Below are 23,576 nucleotides of genomic sequence, written 5' to 3'. Positions count from 1 at the left end.
AGATCTAGACCTGATTATGTGAAGTGCCCTGAGACAGTTGTTGCTTTCAGTTGGCGCTATACAAATAAATTGAATTGAATTAAGTTATATGGGAGTGAAACTCCTAATTATTCAACTGTGAGGATAGCTTGAGGCTGGTAAGACATTAATAGTGTTGATTTGGCAACCAGCTCTATTTTAATAAATTTCATTTCACAGGTGTTGTATAAACATGTCAAGCAACCAGACGTGCTTTTCGCCGGAAGCACAGTGTGTTAACTGCTCTAGTACTTTTTTGTTTCGATTGGTTAAATGAATCAGGGTGAATCTGAGCTGCATAATACCAGGTGCAATGACCAAAATAAATAAATAAAAAAACAGAGAGAAGAAGTTCCATTTATTAACCAGAAAACAACCATGCTGGCCAACCAGCTCTAGAACTCCCTCTTCATGTCCTTGCTTCAGTGGCTCAGGGCAGCCCCATCTTTATTATCTTTAGTATTTATTTTGTTATTATTTCATTTGTTCTTTTTTCTCTGTCCTACATCTACTCATAGTCTGCTGCCTATCCTTTCCCCCTCCTCTCTCTACTTCTTTTACCTTTTATATCCTTATTTCCAGACAGAACAGAATCAAACATACCCTCAAACATTGCAAAAAAATCTCCTGCACACTCATTATACTTGCTTTTATCTTTATGCTCTTTTGTAAATGTCTTGTATCCATTGTTTTGTCTTCTGTGTTAACATCCTATGTTTCGTGTTGCAATAAAAGGAAAATAAAATGATTGTAGCTTGTAGCTTCTCTAAAGACCCAGTTTAGTGTTTTGTTTTTTGCAGGACAACCCAGGTTACAAATTTCAAATCAGACTTATGAAATGGTCCTGAGCACAATCTAGCTAGATGGCATTGTAGTCCTCCTCTTCATGTGTCTCCAGCTGTACTGATGACGTAACCCCCACCCGCCTCACACCCCTCCAGTATGGCCACACTCAGGCAAAGCAGTCAGAGGAGAAAACGAACCCAGGGCCTAACAAATACATGAAGGTTTGGTTTTGAACTAAATCCCACAGATAATGGCTACTGTGTCAAAGACTAAAGATAGCGGGAGGGGTGGTGGTGTCGGTACTGGTGGATGGAGGGGGATTACTCCGGCGTTTTGCATCAGTTTTGTCGCTGCCTGTCTAAAAATAAGGGAAACACAGAGTGAAAGAGAGAAGGAGAGAAAAGCATTTAACGCAGCACATTGAGAAGGAGAGCGCTCTTAATGCCATCAAAGCAAGGGGGAAAATCAGCCATTAATTTATTCTGGCACTCACACACATGCACCCACACACTCATGCATGCAGACAGTCACACACAACATGTACACCCCTTCTGTGTTTTCCTCCAATTGTTGATCATTTCAGTAACATCTGGTCCACGCCAGTCTTGGAAACCCACCAAAACCATGGTTGACAAAATGTTTTCACTGATCCCCTTTCCTCTCTCTGTGTGTGTGTGTGTGTGTGTGTGTGTGGACCCTTCAAATAATTTGTGTGAGGATTGAATTATCGCTCTGACGTGAGGAGAAATTTTTCATCCTCAGATTCAGGAGAGGGGCCAGATGACTGGCCTATTCGTTGGGTGATAAGAACTGATGGAGAGGTTAATAAGCTACACACCCAGGTCATCACAGGCTTTTTACTGGGCTACAGAGGAGAATGGAGGACGATGGTGATGAGAGGAGCTGTGTGTGCGCATGTTGGGGGGGTATATCTGTAGTGTGTACTTCTGACATACCTTTAAAGGTCTCTCAAAGTTCACTATCACACTGAAATAGCAGAATTCTGACTTTAATGCAGTGTGTGTGTGTGCACTGAAGAAGTACTGTAGGTAGTCACACTTACTTTCATTTAGAATTTAGAAATAAAGTCGATGAAAGGTCAAAAAAGGTTGCGTTTTGCTATTGTGCACTGTATGCACAAAGAGTGCAGTTTTACCTTTTTATGTGTGTTTGTAATAAGCGGTTTGACCTCTTCAACGTGTTTTACTGTCAAGCCTACCACTGTTGTCATCTCAGGCTATTACCCCCCCAGTTCTCGTGTGTAACCTTAGGCTAGAGGCAGGCACCCCCATTGAGCAGAAGACAAAACACTCAAACAGAAAAACAGTGATCTCTCTTTCCTTCACTCAGTCTATTCACCTCTCTCTAATCGAAGCTGCTGGTTGATCCCCAAGTTTCTCCTGACTCCTTATATTTCAAGTCTCTTTCATTAACTTTAACACCCGTGATGAGATACAAATACTGACACTTGTAATTGCTTCTGTTCTGTTTGGTTTAAAACTGCAGCTTTCACAATGTATAAAGCCAGCATTTAATAACTGAGCCCTGACATGTTGACTGCTACAGTGGGCGTTCAGCTTCAGATGCGTTATAACAGGTGTAACTGAGGATGATTTCCCAGTGAGTATCACCTCTATTGTTGAGGTGTTTGATTAAAGAAACGCTCCCACTTTGTATTGTATCACAGAGGCCTAATAGAAGCCAGCCCCCAATGGTCCAAGTAAAGACTCTCATTCTGGAGAATGTAAAAAGGCTCCAAACAGGACCCTAGCATGGGGTCTCTCCTCTCCCCCTTCATACCTACTCTTTTCTGAGGGGTAATAGGGAGGTGCCTTTGCTGCTCCCTATCACCTACTCACCTTAATAATAAAAGAGAGCCCCCTGTGGAAAGGATCTAGCATGAGCGGTTGAAGATCACGCTATTAATAGGATGATGCTTTTTTGCCTTTTGTCATGAGATTATGAACGGGGATAGCCTCTCCTTGCCTCTCCTCTCTGCTCCTTTACTCTTCCCACACACAGCTACAGGCGTCCTGGAGGGCCCTATTGAGTTGGAGTGGAGACAGGCGAAACCGAGGCTTTGTTCCTCTGCTTGTATGGTAAAAAGCTCGCTAATGAAATACCTTTTAGGGGGTATCGGCAGGTGAGCTCCCCAATCAGACATTTCAGCAAAAACACACAGGCATACATACACTCACATATTCTCCGTCTCCTCTCATATGCCCCCTCTTGCTATATTAATTACCTGAAGTGCTCTGGCCTTGCAAAAAGCTCTCGAATCTGCCGCTCCCCTCCTTCTCTTCATCCAACGCGACAGCTACAACAGCCTAAGCTAGCCTAAAGTGGGGGGTGATACAGAAAAGGGAGGATGATAATGGTAGTAATGAACACGGGTGACAGTAATGAGAAAGGTAATTGAGAAATGGTGTATGGCAGGCCCTCAGATTTTTCTTTTCCAGCCCTGAGCTAAGTGGGGACAGGTTGAAAATCATCTTATTTAGAGCTTAGTTAAATGGTTCTTGAAGAGCAGGGATTTCTGACGCTAAAGCTAAAGTGAGCTGACAAGCATAGAGTCATGATACAGCAACCTAATGGGTTAGGGAGTGTTTAAAGTCACTGTTGGCATCAGACTCTGATTTTTTCTTTTAATTTCTTATTGATGTTGAGTGGCATGGTCAAAACAGCCCGTGCTGTACTGTTAGGATTATTGTTAAACACCTCAATGCTTCACTGCCTTTCTTTCTTTCCGTTCTGCTCACTCGGGTTGTTTAGTGCTCTCTGTGTTTCTGTATGTATGGACGTGAGAAATGACTCCCTGTAAAGCAGCAGCTTCTGTCTGTGTGGATTCTCCTTCCATGTTATCTGTACTCTAAGTCCCTGTTGCATGTATTTTTGTGTTTGTGTGTGTGTTTGTGAACTCATGTTGTTCACCCGTCTCTTGTGTGTGTGTGTGTGTTCCCTCGTGGCCTCTCACCCAGGTTGTGATAGAGACAGGGCAGTCTGGGCTTTAACAGACAGAGGCTGTCTCCACCAGTCCCATAGTCTGCCACTCTCTGATAATGTTTATTGATTTGTAGCAAAAACACAATTTGATGGAGTGGAGAGTGGGAGGGAGGTGGGGGTGTGAATTGAGGAGGTGGTGTATATTTGTGTGATTGGCACAGCTTGGCTGATTCTGCTAGACAATCACTGTAATCTGACCCCATTTTAGTGTCTTTATTTAATATTCAATTAACAGATATTCAATTTAAATGACTAAATGATAATGAGTCTCTTTATGCCACATATGTTCTTCACCACAGAAAGTGTGTGTCTCAGTGTGTGTGTGTGTGTGTGTGTGTACAAAGTGAAGCCCCCTGATATGAACATTTCATCTCCAGAGCCAGTCTACTCTCTCTCTGTTTGCCCAAGCTCCCGCCCCTCTTTAACCTCGGAGGTGGAGGAATGAGAAGTGTCTGGAGGTTGGTCTACTGTTAGCTCTGAGGTCAAACATGTTTGCCCAGGGTTGTGTGTGTGGACATAGGCAAGTCAGCAGAGGAGAGCAAGGAGGTGTGTGTTAAAGAGAGAGGAGGACACATTAGTGGGACAAACCTATTGTCTGTGTTTAACGTGGTCTCAGCACAAACATTCAAACAGTGATTGTTACTGTGTGTGTACTGCTCATTAAAAGGGCTTTGGGAGTCCTACTTACATTACTGACGTCCATGGTTCATCTTCGTCTGAAACGGTGCTCACATGCAGGGCTAATGAATGAAAGATGGAGCTCCACTGTTCATACATCTTGTAATTAGAAACAAATAATTATGTAGCCCCCTTATGATTATGGAAAAGGCCGGTTCATTCCTCTGCCCCAGAACCCTCTGTCACACTCCACTTCTGCTTCTCCTGCTCTCTCTCCTACCTCCACCTCCTTTGTAAGTTGTAAAGCAAGCAGTGGTTGACAAATGACACCGGTGGAAAAGCCAGTCATTGTACTTCAGTGTGAGAGAAGGTTTTTTTCTTATTTTACTTTTCTCGCTTTTCTATCTGGTGTTCCATTCAGCAGACATTATACACAGGTTCAATAAAGAAAGGAATCTGCTCTATATGCTGGGACCATTGTGCCATTGAGGGTGACTAAAAAGGCCTCATACAAGCCTCCCTGGAAAAAAAAAATTAGCCCTCAGCACCACTCCAGTAGCGAGCAGAATAGAATGGAGTAGGAGAAATCACATGTGCTGTGTGGAGACGAGTGGGGGTTTGATTCTTACACATATCACAAGTGTTGTAATGTTGCTGAGTTGGGAATTGTGGCAACTGTTGCATTCATTCTGCATTGCTCTGAATAAGAGCCTAAACTATAAGAAATGTGATTCTGCTTTTTAGTGAGCAGTGTTGAGAAAAGGACAGAGCAATAAAGGACTTTTGGGTTGACTGAAAATTTCCTCCTGCAGTTTTAAGATTGTGTTGGATTGTGTTGGATGGCCAGATTTGTAAGTTTGTGAGCATCCTAACTTTTTCTTCTTACAAGCCACACTGTCTCTCTCGGTCTCCTTACGTCTGCTCAAATTAATTAAATCAAGCCTTCAGTGGGTTACTTGCACACAATCCCCCCCCCAGCCTTCGCCACTGATTGGGCCGGCCCCGGTCATGCATATTCACATCGCTGCAGTGACAGCCTTTTAACGAGCTCTTACCTAATCACAGGAAACAATGATCATCCTGTTCTTTTTATTCCTTCTTTTCTCATTTCCTTTCATCTTCCCTGATCCCCGCTGATATCACACAGGCTTGACGGTCAGATGGAGAGAATGATGGGAGAGGCACAAGTGCAGCTTGTCCCTAAATAAACCACATTTCAGAATGTGACTTGGACACAGAGGAGAAGTTCAGCTCTATCTCCTCCCTCTCCCTCCTCCTCCCCCTCTCTTCTTTCTCCTCCTCCTCCCTGCTTTTTTACATGTCCGATAGACAAATTGGATTAGCAGCTATTGGATTAAATGGCAAAATGGTGGGATAAGAAATGAGATGAACGTGCTGTGATCACAGCTTTTAATGTTTTTCTCTTTCCGTCTCATTCATTACCCCTGCTCTCCAAGCTCGCTCCTTCAAGGCACAAAGAGAAGTTGTTTCTCGAGGGAGGAAGTAGAATTTCCTTCGTATTTATTTGATGTATTTTATAATAATTAAACAAATAGCTGTAGTTTTTTTGGTAGCTGAAAGTCTGTCCCATGGCTGGAAGGTCAAACTATTGAGCAGTAATTCAGCTGGTCGATTGACAGGAAATTAAACATTTCTGTCGATGAGCTGATAAGTAAAAACAGCTAAACATTTACTGACTCTAGTTCCTAAGTTGATCATTTTCTGCTTTGTTTATTATAAATAGAATCTTTTGCTTTTAAACAAATAATTGGCAGTCAGCTGATAATTAAAATAACCAAATAATTACAGCCTTACTGCAGTGTTGCACTTTTTGGTGGATGTTTAATCACAGAGCAACAACGTCATGTAGACTTGGAGGACAGCTGAACCAAGATGATATCAAATCCTTAAATCCTGTCACGTTTGCATCAAACACTTTGCACAAGCAGCATCTCTCTACCTGCTCTACATATTCCCATCGGCCTGACCTGCCCCTGAAATATGATAAATGAACTTATACCAAGTTATAAAAATCCAGCCTTTGTTACTGGTACTGGCTGTATGTCTGGCAGGTTTGGGCAACTTAGGCAAATGGCAACAGTCTTTTCAAAACACAGTCAAATCAATCAGCATTTACTCACTAAAATGGCTCCTTACATGCTTTTAGTGAGACATAGTGTTGGTAACATGACACAGTTAATTAAAAACCAGTGCAGGCCACCAGCAGCAGCAGTCTGACCACCTCAGGGTGCATTTCATTATTCCTATCTACACTGAATGGACCAGTGGCTAAGATAGATATCTTAAGCTTATTTGCTCACTCAGTCTTTTCACCTCTCTGTTTCTTTCTTTCTTTTCCTCTCACTCTGTGTCCCTCTTATGGATGCATACAAATACACACTGACCCATACTAACCAGCCTTTTTCATGCCTTTGTATCCTGGTTGTGTATGTCTGTGTGAGACAGAGTGACTGAAACAAGGAAAGAGGGAGACGGCCAATCAGATAGAGCGGTTGGCAGGTTGTGTGAATCGTTTGTGTCATGACTGTGTGTGTGTGTGTGTCTGAGTTGATTGTATCTTATGTGTTTCTCACCATTGCAGTCACACTGATAGCTGAGGTAACGTAAAACATGATATTAATGACGATTACGTTTCCTGCCAGTGGAGAAACCCAGTTTATCTCCATCAGGCATATTTCACTAATCCTTTGATGTCCTGATCAAACATTGTACCGATGCCAAGTTTATTGCTCCAGTCTCTGTAGATTTTGGCCCATTTCTGCACTGCCCTGCTCTGTGTTGAGCACAGAGAAATGGCATGTAAGGCAAGCAGCAAGACCCAGAATGCAACCTGCCAAACGGCCAGATGCTTTGATCCAAGATGGCCCCCCCCAAGAGCCAGCATGCATCCGCAGCATCTCGGAGCCAAGGCAGGAGTCACAGTGTCAGTGCTGCTTGCCAGGGATATTTATGCCGGTTGTCTGAATACAACACAACATTCAGCAGTTTTCTCTCCGTTACTCTTAACATATGCCACTTGGTGCACGTACTGATTACAGTGCAGTGAGAGTGGACGAAGACGAGTGTTATCCAAGTGGGAACTAAGCCTTCATTTATGCACTGAGCAACAGAACGTGGCTCTTCTGCACTCATAAAACTGAAGCAGGCATTGCTTTTAAATAATTTCACTGCATGTTGCCTGGTTCTCCTTGTTCCTTTCAGTATTTTCAGCAATATATATTGCACAAGCAAATTAACTGATTAAAAGATGTAAACATTATTACTAAGGTGGTCGATTGATGGATTAATTAAGGCAGAAAACTGTTACATTAATTGTTTAAATAATGAGAAACATTCTTGAAATTTACATATATTTGTTTTGTACTATGCAAAAAGCCGTTTAAAGGAAAGTGTGATGGTCATTACTCAGTTTTCTGATGTTTTAGACTAAATAAAAGGCAAATACGTTATCGATAAGACAGAATAATTATAAATTATTTATGAAAGTAGTTGGTTGCAATCCAGATTAAAATTCAGCTGTGATTAACTTTATTGGTAATTTATAGTAACAGTAATTAAGGTGTAAATGCTACTCCCCAAAAAGCACATTAAAAGGTTGATCTGAAATGCAGCATGTTTCAGATTCAATTTTAATGCAAAGTAAAGAGCTGTAGCTCGCACGTATAAAAGGAAGATCCAGTGAATGTGACTGTACTTGGACAAACTGCAGACACATGTCTGTCTCTTTAAGATGTACGTAGGATCTGAGGTCAGGGTTCAACCCTGGAGAGGTGGAGTGGAGGGAGGATGCTGAGCAGCGTCCTACACCACTCGTTCTCCCAACATCCCTCTATCCCCCCTCTCTTTCTGTGCTCGCCCTCATTTTCTCCTTTGCCCAGTTGTCCCATTTTGCTCCCGTGTTCCTCATTTCCCCTCTGTCTGTCCCTTTCCCCTTCCTTCTACCTTTCCTTCTCTTTTTTTCTCCTCCCTTTCTCCTTTTTTCTTACTTTTCCTCTGACCTCCCTGCCTGCCTCTCCCCTCTCTCCTTCCCTTTCTGTCCCCTCCTTTCATACAATGCGGCTGGTGGTTGGCTGGAAGCTGCTGGCTGGCTAGCAGTGGGGGATATAGCTTTATAATCCCCCTCGTCTTCCAGCCCGTCTCGCCACAATGTCACAGGAGCTTAATATTTGCCATTATTATTTGCTTGTTTTATTTGACTTCGAGGCAGCACAATGACCTGTCAGCTCCGGCTTTATTCCCCCTCCGAGTGTCGTCCGTCTCAAAGTTGACTACAGTAATCCACGAGCCCCCGATTCTGCTAAATCCTGAAGCTTTCTTTCATTTGCTCGGCATTTTTTCCTCTCTCTCCCCCGTTCTCTTCAATCCTCCCTTCTAAATGAAATTACATACATCTGCTGGCTCAGAGTATCACAAATGTCTACACACTCACCGGTGTCCGTGCACACATCTACGCGCCTGCCTTTTGTTGTTGATGACGCAGCAGACCAACACCCCTCTTCGCGCCGCTAGTGGTGCTGTGTGTGTGTGTGAGAGAGAGTGACAGAAAAAGACACATTTCTCTGGGGTTTCTCTTGTCCTGAGTCATTTTTACACAGATTGGGATCAAACATCAGGTGCCCATAGAGCAAAAGCATCAGTTTAATGAGCTTCAGATGCTCCTTCACTGATTTTGAATCTAACAAAAGCTATTTCCAGACATTGACTGAAATTTTCAATTCTCTGGGAAACACTTTCTGTATATGTTTAAAAAAACATATAAAACATCAGCGCCTGTATTAAAGTGCACTGAGCAATAAAGCCTTTCTTTTTATTTAGAGGACCTCAATTAATAAATAAGTGAAATTGCTTCTTCTGTTACGATACCTGTCCTAGCTTCACAGCTATTACAGCGAGAGATAATAACATAAGCCCTCAGACGATCTTTAATCCGTTCCTTCTCCTTACAGTCAAGTGTCAGATTAATGCTGCTGCTGTTGTTTAACTGGCCTCCAGTCCCACCAAGCTTATCCCAGTTCTAGACATAAACCATGCTAATTGACCGACCACACCTCCGTTTCTTTATATAACAAGTGATCACTGTAGAAATTTGGAGTCATAAAAAATGTATTTAACTTTCAAACATGAGTTTACACTGTTCCTTTATATAGAACGTTCTGCGTTCCCTTCTGTTAAACTCAAAAAGCATTTTGTAATGTAGTTTTCTGTTTTATCAGGTACAATAATAGGTTCTATGCAACAGACATTTAGACAATAATGAAATATAACTACATTTTAAAGGCCCAGCTTTATTATTATTACAATGTAAATTTGATCTTAAAATGACAAAATCAGCATTTTTCTGTTCACCTGTCCATAATTGAACATACATTGACAATTTGTGCTTTTTACCAACCATGCTAATGAGAAAAACGTTGACCAGCATTAGTGAACTAATAATAACTAGTAATTTAGAGTGAGTTGTTTTGTATTGCTAGTCACTGCACTGAAACGCTGCGTGATGGCAGGTTATGTTGACAGCTGGTGTACTTACAGATGCCAAACTACAGTAATATAACATAATAACTGGTCTGATGCAGCCAGCTGATTGTCAAACTGACAGGTCAGACATGACTGCTGGAGGCTGCCCCTGTTACAGTTATGGGGCTAACATTTGAAGGTTTCCATATCAGTTCTGTGCATCCCATTACACTTTCTAAGAAAGTTACAGCAGCGAGCTTTAGCCCCAGGTGTGGGTGAAGCTTACGTTGCATCTGAGCCTTGCTAGCTCTCCAGGTGTTGAGCAGGTATTACACTAAGTGTTAGGGAGTCACAGAGACTCGTTGTTGTTGTTTTGAAGGCCCGCTGAGTGATTGGTGGGATATGTAATGCCCTAGAGTGAGAGATTCCACTGTGTAAAGGCACTCGACAGTAGTCGCCGAGTTAATTCCACCCTGGTTGAAACTGTATTGACATTGTCAAGACACAGTGGGAAGTATGTGGGTGTTTGCACAAGGAACATAAGCAAATAATGTATTTACACACGCACACAAATAAATATCAGGTAGACATACTGTCTCTGCTGAGTCAATTATCTTCATCCTCTCTATCGTGTGTGTGTAGCTGTATACACTGTACACTCTAATTTTATTGGCAGACCATCTGTCTGCCAGGCTCACTCCTCTGTAACTGGTGTGTTGTACCAAATCAAACCTGTCTTTGTGGCTTTAAAATGGTACAGACAGACAAAATATTATGTACAACACAGCAACTCGCCATATTCAAATCATTTCTGAATGTGTTTGTCTTTGTGTGTACTCTCCAGGCAACAACAAGGAGGAGGAGGAGGCCATGATGCAGGAGTGGTTCATGCTGGTCAACAAGAAAAACGCCCTCATCAGACGACAGAACCAGCTCTCTCTGCTGTACGGGTCCTAACTGTCCTCCTCACTGTTGACATGTCTGACCCATCGTGCTTTTTACCACTGACCTTTTCATGAAGATGATTATTTTCCTTTGGGGTCTGATTAAAGTGTTTCCTAGCTAGGGAGCCTCCATTATTTCATCACGCACTGAGAAGCATTAAACACCTGGAAACATCACACTTCTGTTTAAGCATTCGATCAAAATCATTGGAGCGACACTGGGAGTGGACTCAGCACTCCATTCACCCCCTCTGTCTATCCAGTCATTGATTTACATGCAGGCAGGATATGAAATCAATAGAAATGTGGTGACTATAACTCTCTCACTAGTCTCTGGATGTGGTCAGCTGCAACAGGTGGAGACACACGCACGCACACACACATGCACACACACACGGGCTGCCTTTTTTCTTCATTTGTGGCTATTAGGATTTCAAAGTGTGCAAGTGGAAGAGAGATTGAAGTATTCATAATCACATTATATCGTGGGAAAGGGGAGGCTTTTAAAGTGGCCAATTGACAGAAGGGCTGATTACTGGCCCTTTCTGTTCTCTCTTCATGGAGCCAAAGAGAAAAGGCGACTGTGAAGGACAAATTCTATTAGGGACTGAATTAGCTCATTTTTTTAATATGGCTGAAAGAGGAAAGAATTCAATTTGTGCTGCATAGACACACAACCCACATGCATGGCCACACACACTCGCACACTTGGCATGTCCATAGCTACTCATTTGTTTCTTTGTTTTCTGTCATTCATTCTGTTTTTCATGCATTTTCTCCACCTTTCTTCTAATATTGTTTCTGCTTTCCTCACAAACACACATGCACCCAGGGCTGTGTGAGCGCAGTGTGTATCAGTTATGTGCAGTAGATTAATGTGAAGCCAGAGAAGGTCCAGGAGAGTAGCTGAATCGATGTTTATTGCAGGTTTCTTTAAGTACTTAATGATTTAGTCATTAACATATTGATGAACTTTGGTGTGTGTGTGTGTTTTTTCTCTTGCTCTCTAACTTGCCACAGGGAGAAAGAGCACGATCTGGAGAGACGCTTCGAACTGCTGAACAGGGAGCTGAGAGCCATGTTGGCCATCGAGGGTAATGCGCGCGCGCGCACACACACACACACTCAGTGAGGCTGTGGAGGTCATGGGGTTTAGTGGGTCTGCAGGTGTCAGCCAGGAGAAATGGAACAATCCTTCTAGGTTTTATCAGGATTTCATTGTCTATATAGAAATTTATTTTAAATTTCAAACTCTTAATTTGTCATTTGATGAATTTTGACAACTTAAACTGTTGAATTATCACTGCTGAATTTTCTACTTGACTATGATGCTGATTTCAGCAGTGAAGCAAAATAACCATCTGTAAATAAATCAATTCCTTGTGCAGTTGGAGCTCAGTTGACTACAAATCCTCCCAAACACAGTCAGTGTAATTTAACAGACCAATGTCATTTTTACAGTAGAACATCTGGCAGTGTTAATGTGGTCGCATGAACGGCTACTAGAGCCAACACAGAGGAACAGTTGACGTTTTGTTTTCCATTTCCTGGTGACACAGAGAAGGTAACGCTGTTGTCAGGGTTGTTTAATCTCTAGCAGAATGATTGATTCCTTCACATGTTTGGTTTTTATGAGTCCTCTTTGTTGTTTTGTGCAGCGGTTGACCGGCCTCCATCAAGAGCCTAAAGTGGGATGATTAGAATTCTGCGTCTGCTTCTTGATGAGGATTAAGATGCGAGCTTGTGAGGGATTTCACAAACTGATACTTGATCAATGCTATTTGTTTCCTAGCTAGACCTGACTAGCCCATGCCTGATTTGAAATTTAGCAGCAGCCACAGTGAGAGATGGTTTGTGAGGTAAAAAAGAAATAAGAACAGTTATTGTACGTTAACTATTCTGCAGCCATTGTGTTGTTTCAGAGTTGTCAGGGGAAGTTTAATCCCCTTCAGCTGTGTCCTCTTTGGCAATATGAACCTTTTGCCAGTCAATGCTAATTGATTTTGCCATTCGACATTGACCACCCCCACCCCCCTTCTCCTCACAGCTGACAGACACCCATTGTAATTTCACCGGGCACCTGATAAGGTACCTGGTCCATAATAAATCAATTCTAATTAGCAAGAAAGGAGGGGGGCAGGAGCTGCAGACGGTTCCACTCTGCCTGCGTCCACGTTCGTTTCCTTCTCCACCCTGCCATTTTATTTATTTATATTTATCAAGCTGCAGCGTGTAAACAACAGGACCAAGTAACTGTTTCTAGTTCATGTGCCAGTGAGTCTGCTTTCACGTTGCGTGTATGAAGTACAAGGCTGCCTTGTCTTTTCTTCATGTCTGTGTGTTGGTGTTGGCACTGGTGTGTGTGGTTTTTCTGGTTCTTCTGTGAGGGCTTTTTTTTTTTTTTTTTTTTTTTTTATATATCAGGTGTGTATCGTGTGTGGCTGCTCGCGTGTGTGCGTGTGCGGAGGTGAGAGAGCAGAGATAGTGTGCAAGCTGAGGTGAAGAGGTGGTGTGTGTCGTGTCAGCTCGCTCCTCTCTGCCTTCATGTGGACTTGTTGGATTTGCAGCTGACTAACTTATCAGCCGGCCTTATTTTCCTCCCTAAGGGCGGCACTTAACATTCACAGGCTCTACCTTTCTATAGCAGCCACAGATAGTTCTGAGCTGCTGGGGACAGAGCTGTGTGCACATCTGTGTGTTTACTTCTCGCAGGTGTGTTTGTGTGTCTCTCTTTTTCTCTGTGTCCATACGTGTGTGTGTGTGTGTGTTTGCTGCCCATCTCCCCAGCTCTTATTTGGTGCTTGGGCAGGTCCATTGAGCGATGGTCGGGCGTGCGAGTAATTGCAGATTTGGTTGACCAGTCGATGACACAGAGAGAGAGAGAGAAATGCACTGTGAGTCAGAGCAGAGAGAAAGAAACACACATCACTAAGGTACACCTGAGACACACACACACATCCTGCTGAGGAAAGTATATAGGTGCAGTACACACACCTCTCTCCCTCGGTCTGTTCCTGTTCTGGCCCACAGTCACACACACCTACAGGCTGCCTGGTTGATACAGCTGTGAAGTGGAAGCAGATGTGGATCATTTGTAAACACTGACATAGAAATACCTGGAGTCTCTACAATAACATAAACATTGTAGATTTTAATGAGAGCTCAGAGCAGGAGATAATACCTAAAGCCGCTTTGCCCACACTCTGTTAAAGCTGCAGACCAGAACAGAGACAGAAGGAAGTACGACATTCTACTACATTGGTGTTGACCGAGGATGAGAGGAGCACAGACAGGAGGGGCATGTGAAATCAGCTTGGAGGCTCATGTTCAGCTGAAGGACACATGTTCCTAAACTTTTCCTAGATTTATTTTATGACTTAGAAGATCGTAACAGTACACACACATAGAAACTGTGCTGGAAGGTAAATGTATACTTAAGTACAGAATTGAGGAACTTCACTTCAGTGTCTCTTTGTACTACTACTGTATATAAAGTTGTACTTTAACTTCACTGATATTACTCAGCAGCTTTATTTTCTACTTATTTTACAGATTGAGATGCTTTGTTATAGTATCCAACAGTAAATACAAGTAAAACTTAGAGGATTCATTAATTGAGAAGAAAGTAATTGTAATTTGTCTTTCAAAAATGACAATTAGAATTAGCTGCAGTCTCATATGAAGCAGTTCAATTCAAGCTCCACCTCAGCCAACCACACCGCTAAAACTCTGCACACAGGAGTCAGTTGTGGTCTAATAATATCTAATAGTGAGCACGTTTCTGCTTTGTGTTCCTACTTTTACTTGAATAACATTTTCATTGCGGGACTTGTGTACTATTAGTATTTTACTTAAGTAAAGGATCTGATTACTTCCTCCACCACTTTCACTGAGATTGAAAAGAGGTTAAGAGAAGATACTTCTGATGTGATGTAACGGGGGCAGAGGAGGATGTGGTAACCTATCTGGATCCTATTCTCTGGCTCATCCAACCAGAAATGTCTATAATGTTCTTTATCATTTGGGGAACCAGTTTATTTTGCTGCGGTTTTGATTTCAACTGCCGAAAAAAACTACAATGGAGACTTTTAATTTTTTCTGACTTTTTATGGGGATTAATTCAACAAAGGGCGACATACAAAGATGCATTGACCCCTGATGGTAAATCACACAAGAAATAGGGGAAGATAGAAAATTAACTAGATTGACCAACAGATAACAAATAGAACCGTTAGACGTTAGAACGGTGTCACAGTTTGATCCAAATGTGCAGCTCTTGCTGAATAATACCACTGAGGATGGATGGAGGCTGTCAGGCCGGCGTTGATGTTGTTTATGAGCATGCTCATTGATAACCTGCTCCTTCTAGTCTCGTGGTGTGATGCCAGGCGGGAAAATGCCATCTATATGCCACGCTCTCATCTCCCTGCCACCAACTGATCCACTACGGCTGACCAATTCACACCTATGCATGCACACATACAAAACTGTGTCTTGGCTCCTTTCGAGGGCGTGTGCATGTGTGTTTCAAAGTGGACGCCCTCTCGCCATCTAAAAGGGATTTATGCATAGCCGGGTCCCAGAGTTTTTCCTGCTACGGTTTGATATGATAAGCTTTTTTATATGTTCAAAATCAATATGTAATCCTATGCAGGAGCTTATCCCTCTCCACACCTCCAACACACACACGCATGCATACACACACACTTCCCATTTGTAAATCTTTTAGAGCTTTGTAACACATCGGGGCGGCGCGCTACAGACCCTGATTGATTAGGTGCGCCATGGAATCCCATCACATGGCGACTTCTGATGATGTTGCCAACTCTTTCAGAGTTGTTAGTTGACTGGAACCGCTGATAACAAGGAGCTTCGTTCCATGAGTTGTCAGACTTTAGTTTGGACCAATTCAGAAAAATGTGTCTTTACTAAATAATCTGCAGTGAGTGTGTGTGGGCTGGTTGTTAGGCTGTCGAGGTTCCAAAACCCAAAGATAACCTGTGTCCTTTATTCATTTAAATGCCCTGGATGTTCTCCCTGTGTCATCTCCAGCATATGTGCCAGAACCGATGCTGGAACTGTGCATTTCATTTCGATTCGCGCTTCAGTTCCAGATTTCTGGACTGTTTTTAAAGAGCTGTGTCATCTCACACGGTTGTTTTCAGTCGTGTTTTTTTTTTTTTCTTAAATCAAGATTTAAACAACCACATTTTTGATTAATAACATTTGCTTGAGACAAGAAATGTATAAAAGGTCTCAGCCATTTTCTCACGCCTGCCAACATTCTTCTCATCTGCTGACACTTTCCGTCTCTTGGCTCCATTTGGGCCTCGACCAAAACCAGCTTTTGGAGCCTTTCACACAAGAACAAGAGGTACCGAGCACAGGGAGGATGAGAAAAGATATAGTGATGAAGGGGACTGTATTTACACTCCACTGTTTGTGGTTCCTAAACGTCTGAAGACTCTGGACAACATTATGAAGTTGTGGATGTCAAAGCTCTTCATGAAAGAGACAGACAGATGCACTTCAGATGATCTCTCCTCGCCTCGAGAGAAGGCGGCTTTGGACCAGCTCGCTCTTGAATAAATTTAGTGTCGGCGAGAGCGGGCAGAGGGGGCTTCATGGGGAATTGAACCAGCGCATTCTTGTGTGCCTGGTGCAGACTCACATGGTTACCGCTGGCGTGCACACTGAGGGTTATCTGAATACGCACTCACCGTGTGAGTTGTGCACACTCCTCCTAGTCTTTAACTCCTCTCTCTCTCTGTCTGTGGGTGTTATTGGGGAGGCGGGGCTTATGGGCTGGGGTGGGGGGGGTGGATTTGAGTGGCTGCAGTGTGTTTTCTTGGTTCCTGGGTGTCTGGTTACTCAGCCTGCCCTGCTCTGGTGTTGCCTGGTCACGTCTCTCATCGGCTCTCTTTATTGTTTACCTTCCTAATGAGGGGGGCGGGACTCTGCGACATGTGATTGACAGCAGTGTGCTTGCCCTCCATGGCCCCCGTCACCAGCCCCCACCCTCCGCTCCTCAGGTCAGCCAGCACTTTGGGCTTTCTGGCTGAGATGTTCTCTAAGGGAAAAGGGTTTATTTTTTTATTTTTCTTTTTTTTACATACCACTTTTTGTTCGTGTGCGTGTGAAGTTTTCTGCCCCTTCCTCCTGACCCCTCCTCTTGTGGGCCAAGCTTGTTGAGAGAGGATTGTGGGAGAGTGGAGTTATGGCGGATATAGATACACACACATTCCTGTGTCAGTTATCTAAAGACGATGACTCACATGATGACTCAGCCACTTTGCTTTTGCTCCACTTGACAGAGTTCGTCCGGATTTCTCCTGAACTTCCTCTTGTTACAGAAAAGCTAAACAAAAATATTCTTCCAGACACAGGTTTGAACATATTTGAAGTATTTGTCGACTCCCCCCAAAAAGCCAGAGGAGAGTAAATTTGCTTCCCTGAGAAAAAAGAAGGAGGGTTAGGGGCAAAGAAAGGAAAAGAGGAACGTAGAGAGCCAAATATTGGGACTGTGTTCATTTCGCTCTGTGGTCGACTTCAAAGGGACAACGGGGCCCATGAAGAGAGCGCAGACCTTTCAGGACAAACACACTGGGCCCAGCGTGGCGCACACACACACACACACACACACACACACAGCCTGACTGCCGCAATTTGACTCAATGAGGGGGGAAATATTTATTTTTAATAAAGCCACACTTATTTTGGGACTGACATTTTACATCATTCCTTTTATTCTCAAATCAATAGACGGTTAAATATTGATGGGGGTGAAGTTGCCTACACGGCTTAGCTGTGTTTGGATTCTCTCTGGGATGGAGTGGGGTTTTTTAAACGAAGGAGGGTTTTTGAAAGGGACATGTTGTCACAGTGAGATGAGGAGTAGCTGGAGATTTGCTGTCCTGGTGTAGCAGCGTCCTAAATCTGCACAGCAACTGATTCTGTATCTGAACAGTTGGTTTAAAATACTTTTTGTAATAATAAAATGTAAAATGATTTAATGTAACTTACACAAACCAGGTGGTTCTGTTTTCGCACGCTAACTAGATGTTGGATTTAAAAAACGACTTATTGTCGAAGCACAGTTCAGTGTCTGGGGCTGAGGGAGGGGAGAGTGCGGGAGCTGAGGGCGCCAGGCGGATATTTGAGCCCCAGGGGGAGTGAGCGCTCTCCTGTAAGCAGCCCCCCTCCTCCGGTGAGAGGCTGAGGGGATTTAGATCAGGGTCCCACCTGGACCCTGTGGGGCCCTGTGGGGCCCCTTCCTGCACAGACCCTGGAGAACTGAGAGGGAAGCATCAGCAGCTCACCTGTTTTTGTTTGTTTGTTTGTTTAGCTGAGGAACAAACTGATATTTCTATTTAAGTGTTTGTGTAAACATCTTTGAACCAGACTCCTCCATGAAGTGGACACCAACATAATCTGAATCCAAATCTTTTTACTACCTTTAACCTGAAAATGGACCAAGAACCTGATCAGTTTAAAATGTTTGGGCTAAAATACAAATGAATCGTTTTTAATGCAGCATGATAAAATGTCACCGTCAAGAAGTTCAGCTTTTCAAACTTTACACCATTTCAGTCTCTTACTATGGATGATGCCTGCTACATGAAGGACCTTTAAGTTATGACCCCCCCACTCCTTCAAACACAGACGTGTGTTTTTATAATTATTTCAGCAGCATGTTCCTGTGGGAACGGATTCTCCATATATCTCAGTGTGCATCATGAGCCTGTACATTAACATGATAATATCCTTCAAGTGTGTTTGCTTGGGTCAACACATCTTCACTGTGTCCACACACAACCTGAGGGAGTGTGTTTACATGTGGCATTCACACACTGCTCCGTACATGGTCCCGGTCTGGTCTCCACCTCTACACACTGAGCATCCGCTGAAGGAAACGCTGCTCGTCCCTCAGGAGATCAGCTCGTCTTTTACTGTGTCTCAGTTGCCTGATAGAGTGAAGCTGTGCCTGGTGTGTTCAAAAAGCATTTAAAAAGCTGCTTCAGTACTTGTAGTGTTCAGGAGGAACATTTCTGTTAGAGGAGGCTCCGAGATAACTCAGCTGTATGTAGAAGTGCACATCAGTTTGTCCATGAGTCCGAGGTTTGTTTAGAGTCAGACGTGTCCTCAGTGTGTCCTGGTCTACAGGAGTTTGTTCCTCTGGTGTCGTTGCAGACTGGCAGAAGACGGAGGCCCAGAAGAGACGAGAGCAGCTGCTGCTGGATGAGCTGGTCATACTGGTGAATAAACGAGACGCGCTGGTCAGGGACCTGGACGCCCAGGAGAAAGAGTAAGTTACCCACAATCCTCCATCACCAGACACACAACAAGTCGCAGTCTAAAGCACAAATGTACAAAAATACACTGCAGCACCACAGAGTCCTGTGTGAGAACGGGTTCTCTCAGTCCGAGAGCATCCAGCCCCCTTGGAATTTGTGCACACATGCCTGCGGCCTATCTTTAGATTTCCAGAGGCCCCCCCCAGAAACTGTAGGTGTTGTGGAAACACATTGCCGGGCCTGTTGCGTTCCAACCGCCTGCAGTCACCCTGCACGGTGGCGGTGGTGGCGGCGGCAGCAGCAGACCTGCATGGACAGGATCCTTTCCAGATTGGCGATGCCAGGCAGGTGAAAGGTCGGAGCTCGGCCCCTGGCGCTGAGCCATGCCACAGGTGGCACGGTGACAGTTGCCATGGCGCCCATTGTGTTACCTGTGCGTGTACTCCCCAGCCCCGACACATCTGACCTTTTGACCTTTGCCCTCTGCAGGGCCGAGGAGGAGGACGAGCACCTGGAGAGGACGCTGGAGCAGAACAAAGGCAAGATGGCCAAGAAAGAGGAGAAGTGTGTCCTTCAGTGATTGTCAGAAAAACAAATGTAGCCGATAAAAGAAATGCAGCATCATCATTATCATCATCATCATCAACACTTGATGGTGGATTTTAAACATTTTTATCAGTTGTTGAATCCAGATCTGGTTGTTGTTGTTTTGGTCACGTGAACCACTGAGACTGAGCTGAAAGAAGAGACCTGCGATGCCTTTGTACCAACTTTGTCGGCTCAGACTGTCCCACACGTGCACAGTATTTCTTTAATTTTAATTCTCCTTTGCTTTACCAAGAATGGTACTTGTATTTAATATACATATGTATGAAACAAGAGCAGTGCAAGCCCTGTCAGACGGTGTGGTGTTTGTACGCACTGACGCAGCAGCGCAGTCGGTTTGAGGTACAGCACAGCTGGCTTTAACGGGGCTTTTCCTTTTTTCATCATGTTGGAGACGTCGAGTGGGGTCAACATTTCAGGTGGACTTTTAAAAGGAAAGTCCTTCTAATATCAGTCTTTTCAACTACTTCATTACTTGACTGTGTACCTTTTAATTATTTCACTTTAAACTTTTTACTTGTAAAATATCTTAAAGGGGAACCTTCATAAATCTTGCATAACTCCTAACTTTCCTATTGCCATTTTTATTGTCTTGGCTTGAAAGCAGTTTACCAAAAGAAAAATCATATTTAAAAAAAACAAACATGTATATTTCCATCAGTGCTCCGAGCAGTGGCTTCCTCTGCTCTGTCAGGACTCATGCAGTCAAACCATATACATATATACATATATACATATATATATATATACATAATTTATTGCTGTTTGTCTTTTAAGATGCTTGTAATTGATCTGCCATCACATGTCGTGTGCGTTTTGCTCAGTAACTTTTGGTTTCTATTTATTGTAAGAAGAGAAATATGCTTCCACGTGCGTCTCTTAGAGCTCCACATCTGGTGCAGCTGTCCTTTGCGTGTGAACATTTATCTGTTTATTTATTCCAGTGTCATAACCCAGTCCTCCAGTAATAAAGTCCTGATGATTTCATACTCCACGAAGCAGAGTGTGGCGTGTTTTTAAATTCAAATGAACTGGACGCCGTTTTGTTCTGGGTCCAATATTTTAACGCGGCGTTTTGTTTGTCATTATTCTTTAATTTCATACATTTGTAAAACTTACAATCCCAAAACTTTCCTTCTTTTTTTTTACCATTTGTCCGTTCTGCCTCCAGTCCCACATGGCCAAGGCCAGATTTTAATCTTATTTTCTCTTCACATAACAAAAACTTATTGAAATGCATGCGCGTCTATGGCTGCGCATAAGTGGCCCCTGTCACGGCGAGCGTAGCGTTTAGCGGTGCTTATTATTCTGCGCTCTGTTCAATTCCCCTGCGACTTGTTCCTGTTTTTAGAAATTAAAACTGGCGTTCGGGTTTTTATTTGAGGTCTGTGCGGAGCAGGTTCCTCTGAGGAAGATTCGAGAAATCACTTTTCTTTCTGGTTTGTTTTGTTTTTGTTTTTTTGGGGGGGGCCGAGCTGGAGGAGCTCGGGACATAACAACTGGAAGGTCAGAGAAACTATCGATATTAAATTAGAGCTGGAGAAAAAAAAATCATGTTCACGTCCTTTAAGTCTCCTGCTTTACTCGCAGACACGCAGCCTGGTGTCACACTAAAATAAATAGTGAAGAATATCCCCCAGTAAAAATCCAGATGAACAGTGTCCGTGGTTTAACCCTCCGCTCCATCCCTGCAGGCAGCTCCTGTCCCCGATTAAAGCCAGGAAATAGGCTGCAACAGCAGACGCCCTTCCCGGTCTTTCAAATACCATCAAATTAATTTACTGATTCGTTTCTTCTCTGCCTGGGACCGAACGTACGTGTACATTACGCACTTTACGTCCCCGGAGGCGCTTTGTTTTAGTTTGGATCAGGCTGTGCCGCGTTTATTACGGGTGGCTGTGGAGAATAAAGAGCCGAAACGGTGAAGGACGTTTTGCTCGGTGTGGCCAGAGAGCTGCCTGTGGCTGAGCGTGCGTGTTGCCTGTGTGTGAGCGTGCGTGTGTGTGTGTGTGTGTGTGTGTGTGTGTGTGTGTGATCCACAGCACCTGTCACGTCTGTATGGATTTACACATCATAAAAATGGTTTAAATATTTTCTGCACTGTTTAAAAAGAGGTTTGTTTTGATCCTGACTGGTGTTTTTACGCAAAACTCAACTTTTATGGTTTTAATGTTTGGCATCACTTTTAAATTCCCTTCGTCCTAAATGATCCCAGCTTTGCTGAAAAAATGTGTAAAGCCTGACGAAATAGACTAAAATAATTAATATTTTAATGTTTTTTTCTGCATGCGTTTTAGAATTGATGGTCTAAATGACGAGCAGCCGTGTCTTACCTCTGCAGCATCACTCGGGTTTCTTTAAAGCTCCTGTTGAAGTAGGAAAAGTGCAAACCATTTGGAGGCAGTTTCCTATTTTTCAGTGAATACGAGCGACGCGCTGTGTGAAAAGCTCGGCGCTGCTGTGCAGCTGAGGAGCCTTCAGCTGAATGGATTATCGCCTGAGCTTTGATGTCTCCTGGCTTCACTTCGCAGGTGCTGCGCGCCGCTCGGCCTTTGCGTTACTTCCTTTCTCCGCCGCCGTCCAAAAAACTGCACCTGAGGGAGCCCGGGTCTCCGCGTGCAGCGCCGGGGCTCCCACAACTGTGTTTTATGCATCATCGTTTTAATAAGCACCGACAACATCCCCGCAGATCCCCGCTTCCAATCCTGCCGCTGAAGGGACAAAACTTTTCCCCCTCCTCTCCTCGCCGCCTAATCCCAGGCTTTACCAGCTCAGCATTAAGAAAATTCAACTGCAATTTGGGATTAGACAAAATACTCTTATTACAATTGGTTGGTGGAACTTGATAACATGATACTTGTTTAGGGATTTATCTCTGGGTCTTACTCACATCGTGAGAGGAGGGGAACAACACGAAATGTAGGAGAAATGTCAGAAAACCCCGACTCTTTTGTGTTGTGAGGGCCATATTTGTTGAATGGCCTTTCTGCATATTTTAACGAAGCCTGTGTGTGTGCGTGAGGATGGGTGATGGTATTTCAGAGCTTCCACGGGCCCCTGACTGCTCGGACTTCAGATGCAGTGGAAATAAAAAGGTGCGTAAAAGTGTTTGATCAGCAATCCGGGAAAACAAACCCGAATCAATGAACCAAGAAAGAAAAAAGAGCAGAGAACACGGAGCTCGTGTTGTCACTGATTTCATCCATCTGGCCACAGTCACCTTTAGTTTTAACACGGACAAACTTCATTCCTGGAAATATAAACGTGAGTTTAAGTGCGTTGAGGCGCCCTCGTCGCCCACTTTGCTCCTGACTAATCAGCAGCAGCACCACGGGCCTCCACGCACCTCCACGCACAACCTCTAACGTTACTTTGTTTGCCTTTTTACTCCGATGTCTATTGATGTGTAAGTTTCTGTGGCAGAGATCTCGTCGATGACTTTTAAGCCCCACCAGCGTTCACTTTGATACCCCCACCCCACCACCCACCCACACGCACGTAAATATGTAATTTCCATCCTTACATTCTCCTCCACCCTCTCTCTCTGAACATTAGCTCTCTTTCAGCTCAGGCCTCATTTACAGAAGCTGGTGTTTTTCGCAGAGATGCTCAAAGAGAAGCTGAGCCACGCTGCATCTCCACGACCCTCAGTGACGCACGGGCCACAGAAAGAAAAAAAAAACGAGTTTGTTGTGTGTGATGGGTTAAAAACATCAACACAAAGTGCAGGGTTTGATTCAGTGACCGCAGCTTTCGGTTCTACTTGTTATTCCGCTTCATTTTCTGTGAATTCTTCTTTTTTCCTCCGCACTGAGTTGGAGGTCTTTCC

At 43.7% G+C, this 23,576-nt stretch overlaps 1 protein-coding gene across 7 annotated transcripts in view; it reads left to right on the top strand.

Moving 5' to 3' along the window:
* The window catches only part of ehbp1 (EH domain binding protein 1), a 124,285-nt gene extending 103,523 nt beyond the window's left edge, over positions 1–20,762 (top strand). For all 7 annotated transcript variants that reach the window (XM_020601649.1, XM_020601648.1, XM_020601651.1 and 4 more), the window contains 4 exons: positions 10,748–10,847; positions 11,868–11,941; positions 19,038–19,152; positions 19,631–20,762. In XM_020601649.1, coding sequence (XP_020457305.1) covers positions 10,748–10,847; positions 11,868–11,941; positions 19,038–19,152; positions 19,631–19,721 — 380 coding nt within the window. In that variant the 3' untranslated portion in view covers positions 19,722–20,762. The remainder of the gene's footprint in view (positions 1–10,747; positions 10,848–11,867; positions 11,942–19,037; positions 19,153–19,630) is intronic.
* Positions 20,763–23,576: the final 2,814 nt, after the last annotated feature.

The sequence above is a fragment of the Monopterus albus genome, unplaced genomic scaffold (genome assembly GCF_001952655.1).
Source record: "Monopterus albus unplaced genomic scaffold, M_albus_1.0 scaffold52.1, whole genome shotgun sequence".
NCBI lineage: Eukaryota > Metazoa > Chordata > Actinopteri > Synbranchiformes > Synbranchidae > Monopterus > Monopterus albus.
Note: the sequence above shows the minus strand (reverse complement) of the source record. Positions and strands in the feature narration are given on the sequence as shown.